At 43.6% G+C, this 14,342-nt stretch overlaps 1 protein-coding gene across 1 annotated transcript in view; it reads left to right on the top strand.

Moving 5' to 3' along the window:
• Positions 1 to 7,634: 7,634 nt before the first annotated feature.
• The window catches only part of Topaz1 (testis and ovary specific TOPAZ 1), a 71,405-nt gene continuing 64,697 nt past the window's right edge, over positions 7,635 to 14,342 (top strand). Inside the window, exons 1-2 of the mRNA XM_050141733.1 lie at positions 7,635 to 7,898; positions 8,569 to 10,981. Of these exons, the coding sequence (XP_049997690.1) occupies positions 7,706 to 7,898; positions 8,569 to 10,981 (2,606 nt within the window). The 5' untranslated portion in view covers positions 7,635 to 7,705. The remainder of the gene's footprint in view (positions 7,899 to 8,568; positions 10,982 to 14,342) is intronic.

Below are 14,342 nucleotides of genomic sequence, written 5' to 3'. Positions count from 1 at the left end.
CAGAAGCATATTACACTCCACCCGGACGGCTGAGGTTTCAGAGAGACAGTTGTTTGGGAAGTCAAAGCAGAACCGAAGAGACTGCAGCTGGTGTTTAGAGGCAGGAAGCTGGTGTGAGCTTAGGCTAATTGATGCGATAACAATGTGAAAAACTTACATCAGCACCAGTGACGCGCACCGAAAACTAATTCTGCGAGCCTTCTTTGTCTCATTTCCACAACTTCTTACCTGCTTTCCGCTTCTTATGCCCACGTGTTCCGGTGTCTTGTCAGGAGGTAATGCTTGCGTGCTTCAACTTGTGGAACGTTTCTATATTTCTCAAAACATCTGAGTCTCATGTTTATGACTCTTGGTATAGCTTGTTCACATCTTCCTAGTATGGGAAACGGGGTGGGGAATGTTGACAGTTTTGATAGGACAGAGGTGGGCGTCACGTGACCACATGCTTTCTCAGCATACTCAGTTTACTTTTATTTTAACTTTTTAAGGAAAAGGTAACATGGGGACTACGAATTCATGCACACAGCACTGAGTATGACCTGAATTAATACACACAGCTCTGAGTATTACCAGAGTTAATGCACAAAGCATTGAGTATTACCTGAATTAATGCACATAGCATTAAGTATTACCACCATTAAATCACGGGAGAGAAGACTAGGAGCATGTGTCTCGCCTTGGGTGTTGTGTGATGTATTACTCTTTTGACTTTTGGGGAGGGTCCACCACTCAGCTATAGATGAAAGTTTTTGTTTTTATTAATCATAAACTGTTTGGCCTATTAACTCAGACTTATTATTTACTAACTCTTACAACTTAAATGAACCCATAATTCTTATCTATGTTTAGCCACATGGCTTGGAACCTTTTCTCAGTGCAGCATTCTCATCTTGCTTCCTCTGTGTCTGGGTACTAACTTCAGAGTAAGCTGTTCCTCTTCCCATAATTCTCCTAGTCTGGTGTCCACCCCTTGCTCCCCCACCTATACTTCCTGTCTGGCTACTGGCCAATCAGCATTCTAGTAAACTAATGACTGACAAATTTTTACAGGGTACAAGAACATTATCCCACAGCACCCAGATCCCAAATAAATCACAAATGGAAGCTTATTCTTACTTATGAATACCTGACCTTAGCTTCGTTTGTTTCTTGTCCACTTTTCTTAACTTAAATTATCCCGACTACTTTTTTGCCTCTGGGCTTTTTTCTTTTCCTACTTCTGTACATCTTACTTTCACTCTCACTCTGTGGCTGGCTGGGTGATTAGCCCCTGGTTTTCTCCTCCCCTTGTTCTCTCATTGCTCCTTCTCTTCCTCATTTCTCCTTCTGTTTATCCTCTCTGCCTGCCAGCCCCACCTGTCCTTGCTCCTGCCTTGCTATTGGTCGTTCAACTTTTGATCAGACCATTGGGTGTTTTGGACAGGCAAAGAATCACAGCTTCTTCACAAGTTAAACAAATGTGGCATAAACAAAAGTAACACACCTTAAAATAATATTTCCCTACACTTAAAATAATATTCCAAAACAAAACCCAAAAAATGCATTGCCACCTATAACATCTTGGGACTAAAGGAACACAAAGTTCAAGTCTCTATAAGTTCAGAAAACAGAATTAAATGACAAATTACCTCAAGTCAGGTTGTGGTGGTGTTTATCTACTTATATGTTTATGTGTAAGTGTGTATGTGTGGGCATGTGCATGCCACAGCTCACCAGCAAAGGTCAGACAATAATCATAAAAGAAAGGAGTTTTTTTTTAAAGTTCAGGTACCAGGAGAACGTCATAAAGAACTAGAAGGCCATTAATCTTTACCAGTATCCTTGTTTTACATACAGATTTTGAAGGAGATCCCGGCATGGGGCAGAGGGGAGCAGTTTCCCTCCCGGACCCCAGACCAGGCACAAACCACACCCAAACACCTGTCTTCAAGAGAGCTCCTTTGTCAAGTGGGGAAGAGAAGCTGAAGTGGCTGCTTTCTGACTCGGGCAGAAAAGCAGCAGTGAACGACCTTGCAGATGTAATTTTTTTTTTTCGAGACAGGGTTTCTCCGTAGCTTTTTTGGTTCCTGTCCTGGAACTAGCTCTTGTAGACCAGGCTGGCCTCAAACAAACAGAGATCCGCCTGCCTCTGCCTCCCGAGTGCTGGGATTAAAGGCATGCGCGCCACCACCACCCGGCTGCAGACGTAATTTTTAAGAACAAAAGGGGAAGCTCTGTGTTAGAACGGGCTAGGGCTAGGATGCGGTGTATTTTGATTGGGCATGTTAACTAGGTGGATCAAAGGCAGCTTCTGATTGCTGGACTTTAATATTTTGATAGCTGGACCTTGGTAGTCAGCCTCAGGAGGAGGAAATGGCCAACCAAGGGAATAGACTTTAGGGGCTAGCATTAGGTATGTAATCTAAAGGTTTTTTAGCAAGGCTGAGGGAAGTGGGGAGAAGGACAACCTGCCAGAGCTATATGCTTGAGTGGGCTAGTGTTCCTTCAGGTTTTTTTAATGTTTACATAATTTTAAAGATTTTTATATTTTTAATTATATTTTAATAATTTTCAATTATATGTGTGTTATGTGACAGACTTCTCCTGGGGAGACATAACACATATATTTACTCACCCCAGATGGTGAGCCCAGGATAGACCAGAGTGAACCTGGATTCCAAATCTAGATTTCACCAAAGTCCAACATGGTGAACCAATTAGTTTTTTGGTGGGGTTACTTAAAGGAATAAGGGTGAAGGGTTACTTACAGGAGCAGAAATGACTCACAGACAGCTGCATCGCCAAAGCCACGCCAGCACAGGCGACAGCTCACAAAAACTAAAACCTGAAGCACACTGCACATCCTGCAGGCAGCTAAGCAGGCTGCAGGGTGTCCTCCCTATCCACGTGGGTGGCTCCATTGATCCGAGTCCCTTCCAGGCAGTTCGACTTGTACCTGCTTCTTCCAAGCTGCTTGGCTGGTCTGAGTCTTCTTTGCGGCTTGTCTTGTCTGAGAGTGGGTCTTAGAAGTTTTTATTTTCTATTCTTGGGAAGGAGGAGCTTAGGAAAGCTGGTCAGTTTCAGGGCTTCTGGAAGCTATTTTGAGTTGTTTACTTTCTCTCTTAAAGTGCTTCCCTGCAGGATGGAATACATTCTTTCTGTATCCCCTCTTTCCCCATGATCCTGAGCGTTGGAGGGGTTGACTACGGATAGGACATGTGCCACAGCAACAGGAGCATCCTGGGGCTTTTGAGTTGAGGCTAGCAACACTGATCAACCGACATAAGCACCATAAACACAAACATTTGTGTTTGACAGGCAGCCCTTTGATAAACAGCACCCATTTGATAAACAGCAGCGATGGCTTTCCCACGAGGGCCTATCACTTTGCCAGCCACATGTTTTTAATCTACGTTCCCATTAACAGATGTAAATGAAATGTAAATGTCTCCCTGTGGAGAGAAATTGGGCCTTATATCCGATCAGATAGTTGTTTGTTTCCATAACCATTCCTGCCATTATTGCGCTAGACGCAGCTCGCCTGGCACTTCTACCATGAAGGATGAGCCCCCACCACAAGCCTGGCACTTCTACCATGAAGGATGAGCCCCCACCACAAGCCTGGCACTTCTACCATGAAGGATGAGCCCCCACCACAAGCCTGCACTTCTACCATGAAGGATGAGCCCCCACCACAAGCATTCCTTTGTAGCTACTTCTGGCACTATAGGAGTTAGCTCACAGGAAGACCTTTCAGACCCAATTCTAGTTTTTTTTTTTCTCCAAGTCCTGCAACCAATGTATACAATGTCTTCAACAATAGGGTCTTACCACTCCGTTCTATAATGCGACCCACAACTGTGGCAACAGCCATCATCTTTTAGGCACTAACACGGCCTCCTTTATCAACATCCCCTAGAAAGGTAACTGACACTTGGTAGTGGGAGTCTCAGTCAACAACCTTAGGGCTTTTGGTAGCATCTGTTTCTACCCTTGCTTATTTGTGAACTAATACCTCCCCGGCACTCACCTGCCTCTCCAATGGCTTTCCAATCTTCACAACATTCAGAGGTGAGCACTATGTTATCTATTGAACAAAAGCTTTTACAGAGGATGAGCAGGGCAACGTAACATCCTGAACTACAATCTCAAAACAGATGGTGAGATTGCAAAGATAACCTCGGTGAATCTGTTGTGGGCAAGGGTCAGGTAATCCCAGAAGTTCACAGCTAAGAAGATGCTAAAGTGGAGCACAAGCAAGGTCTAAACACAGCCTGGAAAGGTTCCATCCGCCTGTATCAGTTACTTCCTCCACCAATCAAGGTCTGTACAAAAGCAAGGCTCGGAGCCTGTAACTTCATTAGTTCTCTGTGATCCGCGGTCATTCTCTCTGAGCCTTTACATTTCCATACGGAGGAGCTCTTCCATGGGGACCCTTCACCCCTGATTAACTCATTAATCTGATCAACCCCACCTCCTGGGGCTAAGGGAGAAAGTGGTCCTGCTCACCCCTGCTGCAATTGCTGGCTTCCTGGGTCAGAGAGACCCCGGGTTGGCACAGTGGCTGTTGCCTCCCCGTTTACCACACCTGGTTGTTGGGGGAATTCCTGGCTGGACAAACCATCTCCACCCTAGCGTAATCTTTTCCTAGAGCGAAATGTAATCTTCTTAGTCTGGGGGATAATTGCCCACCCCTGGGGCAGGCTTGATCATCTGCACCTGTATTGTCCTACCGTGGACTTCTTCTGTGAACTCCTCAGACTGAAGCCCTCCAGAACCTCCGTAGTCAGAAAGCATACAGTCTGGCTTTCTATCATTCTTTCCATAGTTCTCCAGCTCCACCCAAGTTTTGCTACATTTGTCTTCACGTAATCCAAACAGATCTCTTCCTCTGCTTTGCCTTCTCTTTTCTCTCGCCTTACAGACACTAAAAATGCTGGTCTAAGCTTGGGTCTGCCAAAGCCTCTTCTGCTTTATAAAGATCTCGCCCAGCAAAGCTGCTAAAGCTCCAACCCTGCCTTGAGGTCCTTGATGGATCTCTTTTCCTTTACCCCTCTGTGAACACAGTTCTATCGGGCCCAGTTTGGAATTCAAACACAGCTTTTCCAGTTCCTAATTCCCTTGATAGCACCTGTCCCCTGTCCCCAGCCCTTGATATTTGTGGGGACCTCAGAAGGAGATTAAAATTATTCCTAATAATTCCTCTGATAAACCAGCCCATCAGGAACTCATGTCCCTCACACTGTATTACAGCCATGTAGCCCTTGCCTTAAGGAGGAATGGACAGATACCTTACTCAGCTTTTCTGCCTCCACAGCAGGCAGACTGATCCCATTAACTCCTGTGTCCCACACTCTCACAAACCACACTGTGACAGGCTCATTCATTGATTCAAAAGACTTCTCCCAGTTCCAGCGGCTCGGATGCTGAATGCTTCCTGTATGAGACCATTGTTAAGGTTGCCAGGTGGTAGAGGCATGGGCAGGTGGATCTCTGTGAGTTCGAGGCCAGCCTGGTCTACAAGAGCAAGTTCCAGGACAGGCTCCAAAGCGACAGTGAAACCCTGTCTTGAAAAAAAAAAATCCCCACCTGTATGTTGGGTCACAGATCTTTCTGGCCTCCATGGGTACCAGGAATGCACATGTCTTCCTCAGTGTTCTATTGCTTTGAAGGGACACCATGACCACAGCAATTCTTATAAAGGAAAGCCTCTACCTGGGGCTTACTTACAGTGATAGAGGTTTAGTCCATTGTCGTCATAGTAGGGAACATGGTGGCATGGAGACACGGTACTGGAGAATTAGCTGAGACTACATCTGGATCTGTATGCACCTGGAAGAAAGAGAGAGACTCTGGACATAGGTTTTTGAGATCCCCCCAAAGCCCATCCCCAGTGACACACTTCTTCCAACAATGCCACATCTGCTGTAACAACACTGCCACACCTCTTGATCCTTCTCAAGTAGTGCCACTTTCTGATAACTAAACATTCAAATATGTACGAGCCTATCGGGGCCACCCTTATTCAGACCACCACCTGGTACAGAGACATAGTGCAGACAAAACATCCACACACGTACAATAATAAAAAGAAAAATGGTGTGTTAATATGCAGAAGGGGACTTCTGAACCCTCCGAATGTAAAGGCAAGGGCAACAGAAAGCTTTTCTGGGAGACTCACTGTAGTTTTCCAGGCACACAAACAAAGAATTTTAAGAATAAGTGTATAGATAGGCACAAGCAGAGTCCATGTGATCTGGGGAATTGCAGGAGTAGCTCAAGGTGGCATACGTGAAAGCCATGTGTGGTGTTAATTTATTTTAAAAGGCCTGTCTCACATATAGACGTGAAAATGTGTTAAGGAGCTTATTTCTCTCATCAGGTACGTTTTGTAACTACTAGTTCACAGCTTAAGAATAAAGAACAAACACATTTATGGATCAGGATTATTGAAATGGTTATGGAAACAATTTAAGTATAAGTAGAAATTAATTTCTTTGCAATAAGATGGAAAATTGATTACGCTATTAGAAAGAATGTAAATGTGTATAGACTATTATTTTGAGTTTCTGTCACTTTAGCTGTTTAAAAAGGAAAACAAGACAGGAAATGGTGGCACACACCTTTAAACTTGGGAGGCAGAGGCAGGCAGATGTCTGTGAGTTTGAGGCCAGTCTGGTCTACAGAGTAAGTTCCAGGGCAGCCTGGCCTAGAAACACAATTGGAAGTGTGCCTGTTTTGCATAGTTGTCCACTGAAGGTCAGTAAAGACACGAGGGAAGTAAGATAATAACCGACTAAACAATCACAGACAGGCACGTTAGACAGGATCCAAAAAAGCACACAAGGAGTTTAAACTCTGTTCTAATCTTTAAGTGAAGGAAGTTCATGAAGGGTCAGGGTGGGAGGTGCAAGCGTCCTCCTTCAATGGAGAGGCAAGACCTGGCAAGCTGGTCAGGTTTGGCTGAACTGGGCAGGGATGGAGACATCAATAAAATTTAGAAGCGTGATGTTGTAGGTCAAAGTCTGCGGGCCAGAGAGACAGCAACGGCAAAGGGAGGGGAGGAGAAGTGACAAACACCGAAAACAGAACCGATTAGATTTGGCAAATTTATGTGTGAGGGATCCAGGAGAGCATTTAGAAGTTTCTCTCCACCAACAGAAGAGAAGCAATCTTTTAGAGAAATAAATGGTATTGCACGTCTGAAGCTGGGGTGGGGGGCCTGGGCTACCTGTATGGAAGTGGAGGTATTAGGAAGAAAGCGACAGTGGGCACCCGGGAGACTAAGGGAGTAGTTAGAAGCCGTTTAGGTAGACTATGGTTAGGTTAGTCGGGGTGCCTGGGAGAAGGCGCCCAGGTACCTCCGGACGTTGAGGTCTGGAGGAAGGAGGGGGAGGACCACCGGGGTGACATCCACAAACCCGCCGGGGCAATGAGGCCCTGTCACCTCCAGCTGCAGCCAGGGCCCTCGACGGAGCATGTGGCCAGGCGGACCGCGAGGCACTGAGCCGGTTGCCTCCAGCCGAGCCCAGCCCGCTCCACTTCCGCTTCCTGCCGAGTCGGTAGGCGGTGCGGTGCGGTGCGGTGCGGTGCGGTGCGCAGCCAGGCCAGGCCCAGGGCAGGCAGTGGGCTGTGTCCCGCGGTGGAAGCAGCGGTGGAAGCAGCGGTCGCAGACCTGGGGGCCTTCTAGGCTCCCGAGAGGGGCTGGTCGAGCGGCGGTGGGCAAATGCGGCCACCAACGCCGCCCTCGGGCCCCACCACGGTCCCAGGACGCGAAGGCGACGCCCGAGGCCTGAGGAAGCGAAGCCTCCCGCTGACGCCAGAGCCAAGCGAGGTGGGAGGCTGCAGCCTTGAGGCCAGGGGGCGCGAGGAGGAGAGCAGGCAGAAGAGGAGAGAGGAGACAGAAGGTGACAAGTTGGGTGAGACGTCCACCGCCTGGAAGGCAGCGAGCGGAGGGGACGGGGACCCGGTGGGCCTTCCTTGCAGAGGAGCAACGAAGGAGGTGGAGCTCCCTTTTCACCCCAGAAGACACAGTAAGAGAACTGGGGGCCACACCTCAGCTGCCCTCCGTCTTTGTTTACGGCTAGCCTTTAGTTGATTTTGTGTGGGCACTACCAGTGCGCGGGATGGATGAGAGGCGGGGTGGGAAGAATTTTCCTATAAAAGTATACGTTCATTTAGGAGCCCGTCATTATAATGGCTGTAGAAGGAATTAATAGCAGTGGTTTAACTTAACTAGGGTAAAATGATGTTATTAAGGGTTTTTTTTTTTTTTTGCCGTTTTAGAATTTATAGAGGTTTAGTTGTAGTTCTTAAAGATGGCCACAGTGATGCACACCCATAATCCTGAAGATGGGAGGCTGAAGCAGGAGAATCTCAAATTTGGGGTCAGCCTGGGCCAAAACCTGTTTGAATTTTTTAAAATATTTAATATTAAAATCAGTTTTGTTTCTAAACAGCTCTTCAGGGAAATACAAATGGATGGCTTCACAGGTTTTCTGTTAACTGGTGTTGCTTTTTTTTCTGCCCGGTATAAAATGTCTTCTGGTATGTTTTTTTTTTTTTTTTTTTTTTTTTTTTTTTGGTCAGCCAAAGAGAAAGGAAAAGTTACTGAAGCCCCAAGTGATGATCCACAGCCAGGGACTGACCTGGTAAGAAAGGCGCCATTAACCAGTTCGAAGTCTTTACAAACAGTGGAGTGCAGTGAATTTCAGACTATGGCTTTCTTACAGTCTTTGGCTAAGGAAGATTTGGTAGACGATATTAAAAGAAGGATTCGAATTAAGAAATGTAAAAGTTTAGAAAATCCACCTCTCAAAATAACTAAGGACGAGGCATTACAAAATAGTAAGGTTGAATTCCAAGATGAACTGTACAAGAATACTCCGAAATATTCTTGTAACAGCTTGTCACCTGGAGTAGAAAAAAGTTGCAGTTTCGAATCACCTGATCACAGTTTCCTCCATTCTGAGGGTTTTGATAATGAAAACAACTTTGAGCATGAACCTCAAGGTGTATGGGTGCACACAGCAGAGAACTCTTTGAAGTTAAAGAAAGAAAACCTTAGGCATCCTGCAGAGAAGAATGATAAGCTGTCAAAAACGGAAGGAAATGTAATAGCCAGTAAGTTACTGCTTGAAGAAAGTCGTTTATACCAAAATAAAAACAATGGCTTGATTTCTTGCCTTCAAAGTGAAAAAAACAAATATTCGGTAGAGGAGAACAGCGCTGGGAGAAAACACAGAAAAAAGATGAAACTGTCTGAAAAAGAAGAAAAAGTTATTGATCTTAATTTCTCTAATGTGTATAACAATTCAGAGTTGGTGTTACAAGAAAACCAAATGGGTGTGGAAGGGAAAGAAACAGAGGCCTTAGAGCCTAAAAAGAGTTTCCTAAAAGCTGTGAGAAAAATAAGCCATAATACGCTCTCTCCAGTGGACCATTTATGTCTCCCAGAAGCAGTAGAGAAAACAAGTCCCAGACATCAAGTAAATGCTGTGTTTCAGAAAGCCTTTGAATCACGTTTGAAAGAGGATATAAAAAATACTTCAGAGTTCTTAGGATGCAAAAGTATGGATCCAGAAGAATATTTTAAATCAGTGATAAGCTCTTCGGCAAGATCAGCTAGTGATAGTCACCGTACGGGGAAAAGATCTCCATGGGGAGATTTGAGAAATGAAACTGAAGAGCCAAAGGTAAGCTGTCGCAGAATTATACCAATGACTGGTAAAAGAACTTGGCCTTTTTATTCTTGTGCTAGAATAACAGCCCAGTGTTGGAAAAAGACTTCCCTGTCAGGTTTAAATTTCTCACTTCCAGGATCTCTGGAAAATGGTAGGCAACATGAGTCTATCATACACCAAACAAATCAGAGTCCCTTAATCAACTCCAAGCTGTTACAGCAATCCTTAACAGAAAGAACCATTGAGTCCTCAAATAAAGAAATGTATGATTCTGATTTAAACTGTTTGTCTTCAGTTTCTTCAGTAGAACCTACTTTGATGGTTATAAAGGAAGCTGTACCCAATGATAAAAAGATAGAGGAACCCAGAAATGGGACAGAGGTAGTTTCTAATGCTACTGAAGACACCCAGTTAACTAATGTAACTCAAAGCTCAACAGGAAATAAGAAAAAGAGAGGGAATTTATCAAAACTTAATTTGACAATGGCATCCCAAGAGACTCAGGAAGCAAATAACATTGCAAACAAAACTATTCATCGAAAAGCTTGCATTACTAAGCAAACACTTGTGGCTCCAGATTTCGTTAAAATATTAAACACGGGACGGCTGACTAATTTTAAAATCCCTTTACTAAAGAACAAGACAGGAAAAAGAAAAGAAGTGAATGCCAGGTCATGTGAGAGAGATGCTTACAGTCCCCTAGAGCTACTAGACAATTTGTCTGGAGTAGAAGCAAAGCAAATCAGAAATAAGGAAAATGTCTGCGCAACAACTTCAGGACCTCAGTCTTTGAATATACCTAAGAGTGTAACTCCAGGGCAAGCCATTTCTCACTCATTCTACAATAAGAATTCCTGCACTTCTCCAAGCTTTGCAAAGAAATGTTATGATAATAAAGCGTATAATCATGTCTCTGAACCTGGCAATATTATTTCTAATAAGGAGACTATGTCTCTTAAAATTGAAAATAATGCTTTTTCTTGTGATCTTGGGTTTATTGAGCAAAGTTCATTCTGTTCTAAGGAACAAGAAGCATTTGTGCCGATTCCTTCTGAAGTAAGTGGTAGAAAAATGACTAAAAGCATTTCAGAACTCAAATTGGGGTTTCCAGATATTCTTAAAGCATATGAAGATGATGTCCTCTTAATTGATGTAATTCAAGATGACCCGGAGCTCTTCGGAATCTCCAGTGAAGGGGAACTCTCATTTGCTTCAGAAGTCTCCAAGATAAGCCAGGAGCCCAGTGTACCTGAAGAGCACCCACCAGCAGACTTTAAGCACATGCAGCTTCCAGGGAAAAAAGAAGCAGGTGATTTGAGGTATGCATCTTCAAGAATGTCTTTGGTTCAAGTGATTGTTGGGGGTCCAAATCTCCTTTTTAAATATTTATTAAACACAGTGTATTACTGCTGATACCTAAAACTGTCGTTATGCTGAAGTAAAGGATGTATGTTTTACAGATTAGTTTTTAAATCGAAGATTATTTATTAAGTGACTTCATCAGTTGAGTTTATTTTCGTGTTCTTCATTAAACATGTAGCTAAGCTCATTTGAACCAATTTACTAATGAATTAGCCCATTTTCTGTGGATTCCTTGTTAGATATTTTAAAAATCATTTTTCAGGGCACAGAAAAGCCTTGAAGTTTATTTGAAACAAGACTTGGAAGTGGAATTAAAAACTATACTAGTTTGCAGAGAAAAGTGTTTTACACCTGACTTTTAAGACACTTGTTTTAAGCCATCATTGCCCTGGTAGGACTAGTTTACCTGAAGCAGTTCTACTGTGCTGTAACCTTTGTGCTTGGGAACATGGCCTGTTCTGGTTGGTACAAAAGTTATGTAATATCACATTTGACTACATTTTTATAATCCTTTAAGCTCTGGTTTATATTTGTATGAACATTGGTTAGTTCAGCCCTCATCACCCAGTTACTTCTCAGTGATTAGGTCCACCTGGGGATCAGCCATTTAACACTCGAGTATTTTATTTTTTGTATTTTGAGACAGGGTTTCTCTGTGTAGCCCTGGATGTCCTGGCCAACCTCCAATTCACAGAGCTCTATAGCACAATTAATAAAAATTCAGAGACAGAAATTGGGGTTCAACCTGAAGTTCAGAAAAGCAAAACAGCCAGTCACTGACTTTTACCTCGACCTCAGTCTGAAATGGCGATCCTGCCTCCAGGAATCTCAGAGTGAGACTGTGTCTGAGAGCTGTCTCCTCCCATCTTACAGTCCTCTCTACGACTGGGATTCAGGGCATGCACCACCACCGCCCTGTTTCTATGGCAGACTAGTGTGGCTACTGGGTTTAAAAGTGTCACCACTGTCTGGTCTGTAAGGCTGATCAGTGGGGCTGTTTTACTCTCTGATCTTCAGGCAAGCTTTATTTATTAAAATACAAATGAAATATCACCTGTCTCTATCTCCCAAGTGCTGAGATTAAAGGTGTGTGCCACCACTGCCCGGCTCACACAGCCCTTACAAGTGGTACTTCACAGTCCTCATAACAGGGCTCAGTAAGATGCAATTATTGGGGGCCTTTGAAAAACCTGCTATTTCATGATTTTATTTCATTTGAAGAATAAAAGGGAAAATTAAATCCTACATTTTAGAATAACATCTTGAGGTTGCAGAGATGGCTTAGCAGTTAAGAGCATTCGCTGCTCCTCTACAGGGCCCAGGTGTGAGTTGCAGCCCTTTGTAGCTCCAGTTCCAGGGCACCCAACATCCTCTCTGAGCCTCTGTGCCAGACATGCACGTAGTATACAGACGTACATGTAGGCAGACATGCACGTAGTATACAGACGTACATGTAGGCAGACATGCACATAGTATACAGACATGCATGTAGGCAGACATGCACATAGTACACAGACATGCATGTAGGCAGACATGCACATAGTATATATACATGCATGTAGGCAGAACACCCATACACAGAAAAGAGCAAGCATCTTTGATGTCTGGGAGATGAAATAAACATTGTGAACTAAAGCGCAGGACATGTTATTTGTATATTTGATTTGTGGGAGTGGTGCTGGGGGAAGCTGTGCATTCTATCACTGAAGCATACTCCAGCCCTCAAGATTTTCTCAGGTAACTTTTCTGATTTCTTTGGACTTGATTTGCCTTCAGATAAAGAGCACTAGTTATACTTTATCAATTCTTTGCCTTTCATATCTGCTCCTAGAATTTCAGTTTTAAATAAGCACATTTTTCTTCAGTAGTTTAATAATTTCATTTTTGTTTTACACTGAACATAGGAGTGCTAAACTAAACCTTAAAAGAGAAAGAGAAGCCACCATGGCCAGAGGATCTGCCAGGGGTTGCACAGAAGGTTGAGTCTAGAACTGAACAGTGCTTAAACCATGACTGCAGCTTTCAGCTCTGCCCCTTTTCCTTTCAGTTACTAATTCACCTACTTCTTTTTCCTGCTGTGAGAGTCAGACTATGAACTGCCTCTTACAGGTAAACAAGTACAAGCCTGAGCTATCTAGTTAGTATTCTCAGACCTTGTTGGGGTGTTTGATAAGGTGTTTATATTGTGATAAGGTGCTTATTTTTGGTAGTCTCCACAGTGAAGAATAACCATATTGAAATCCAAAGCATTAGAAGCTTATGAGAACTCTTCGAGGCCTGCATTGATGAACTTGCAAATATATAGTAGTTAAAATTGGTAAAACATTTGAACTCACTTAAAAATAATTGGAAATGTTTTGAGGATATTTGTAACAGTACAGGATGGTTAGTCTGTCCTAGGACATCTGTTATATGCTACATTATTAGTTGAATGGTGCCCTAAGATGGGAATTCAAGACTGACATCTGGAGGAATTCCTGTGTTGCTAGGGATGGAGGGAACCAGAAGTGGCTGAAATGAAGCTCAAAACACTGAGTAACCGGAAAGTAGGATTTAGAAGAGGATGAATGTCATCCTGGAAAAGTACAACTATTGATCCTTAAATTTTGGGCTGTTTTAGGTTTGGTAGGAGAAGAGAAAGGTGGATCTGAGCCTGGCTGTGGGGGAAGTGTGACAGCTGTGCTCAGGCACTCGGAGCAGGCAGCTAGAAAGCCCTGCATATTTTTAATTGATTTTTATTGAGCTCTACATTTTCCTCTCCTCCCCTTCCTTCCTCTCCCCTCCCCTTCAACCCTCTCCCATGGTCCCCATGCTCCCAATTTACTCAGGAGATCTTGTCTTTTTCTACTTTCCATGTACATTAGACCCATGTATGTCTCTCTTAGGGTCCTCATTGTTGTCTTGGTTCTCTGGGATTGTGATTTGTAGGCTGTTTTTTTTCCTTTATGTTTAAAAACCACCTATGAGTGAGTACATGTGATAATTGTCTTTCTATATCTGAGTTACCTCACTCAAAATGATTTTCCAGCAAATTTCAAGATGTCATTATTTTTTCTGCTGTGTAGTACTCCATTGTGTAAATGTACCACATTTTTCTTGTCCATTCTTTTTTTATTTATTATGCATACAATATTCTGTCTGTGTGTATGCCTGCAGGCCAGAAGAGGGAACCAGACCTCATTACAGATGGTTGTGAGCCACCATGTGGTTGCTGGGAATTGAACTCAGGACCTTTGGAAGAGCAGACAGTGCTCTTAACCGCTGAGCCATCTCTCCAGCCCCCTTCTTGTCCATTCTTAAGTCAAGGGACATTTAGGT

Source organism: Alexandromys fortis, unplaced genomic scaffold, assembly GCF_014885135.2.
Source record: "Alexandromys fortis isolate MF-2015 unplaced genomic scaffold, M_Fortis_MF-2015_v1.1 scaffold_44, whole genome shotgun sequence".
Lineage (NCBI taxonomy): Eukaryota > Metazoa > Chordata > Mammalia > Rodentia > Cricetidae > Alexandromys > Alexandromys fortis.
The sequence above is the reverse complement of the archived record's forward strand: the minus strand, read 5'-3'. Positions and strand labels throughout refer to the sequence as shown.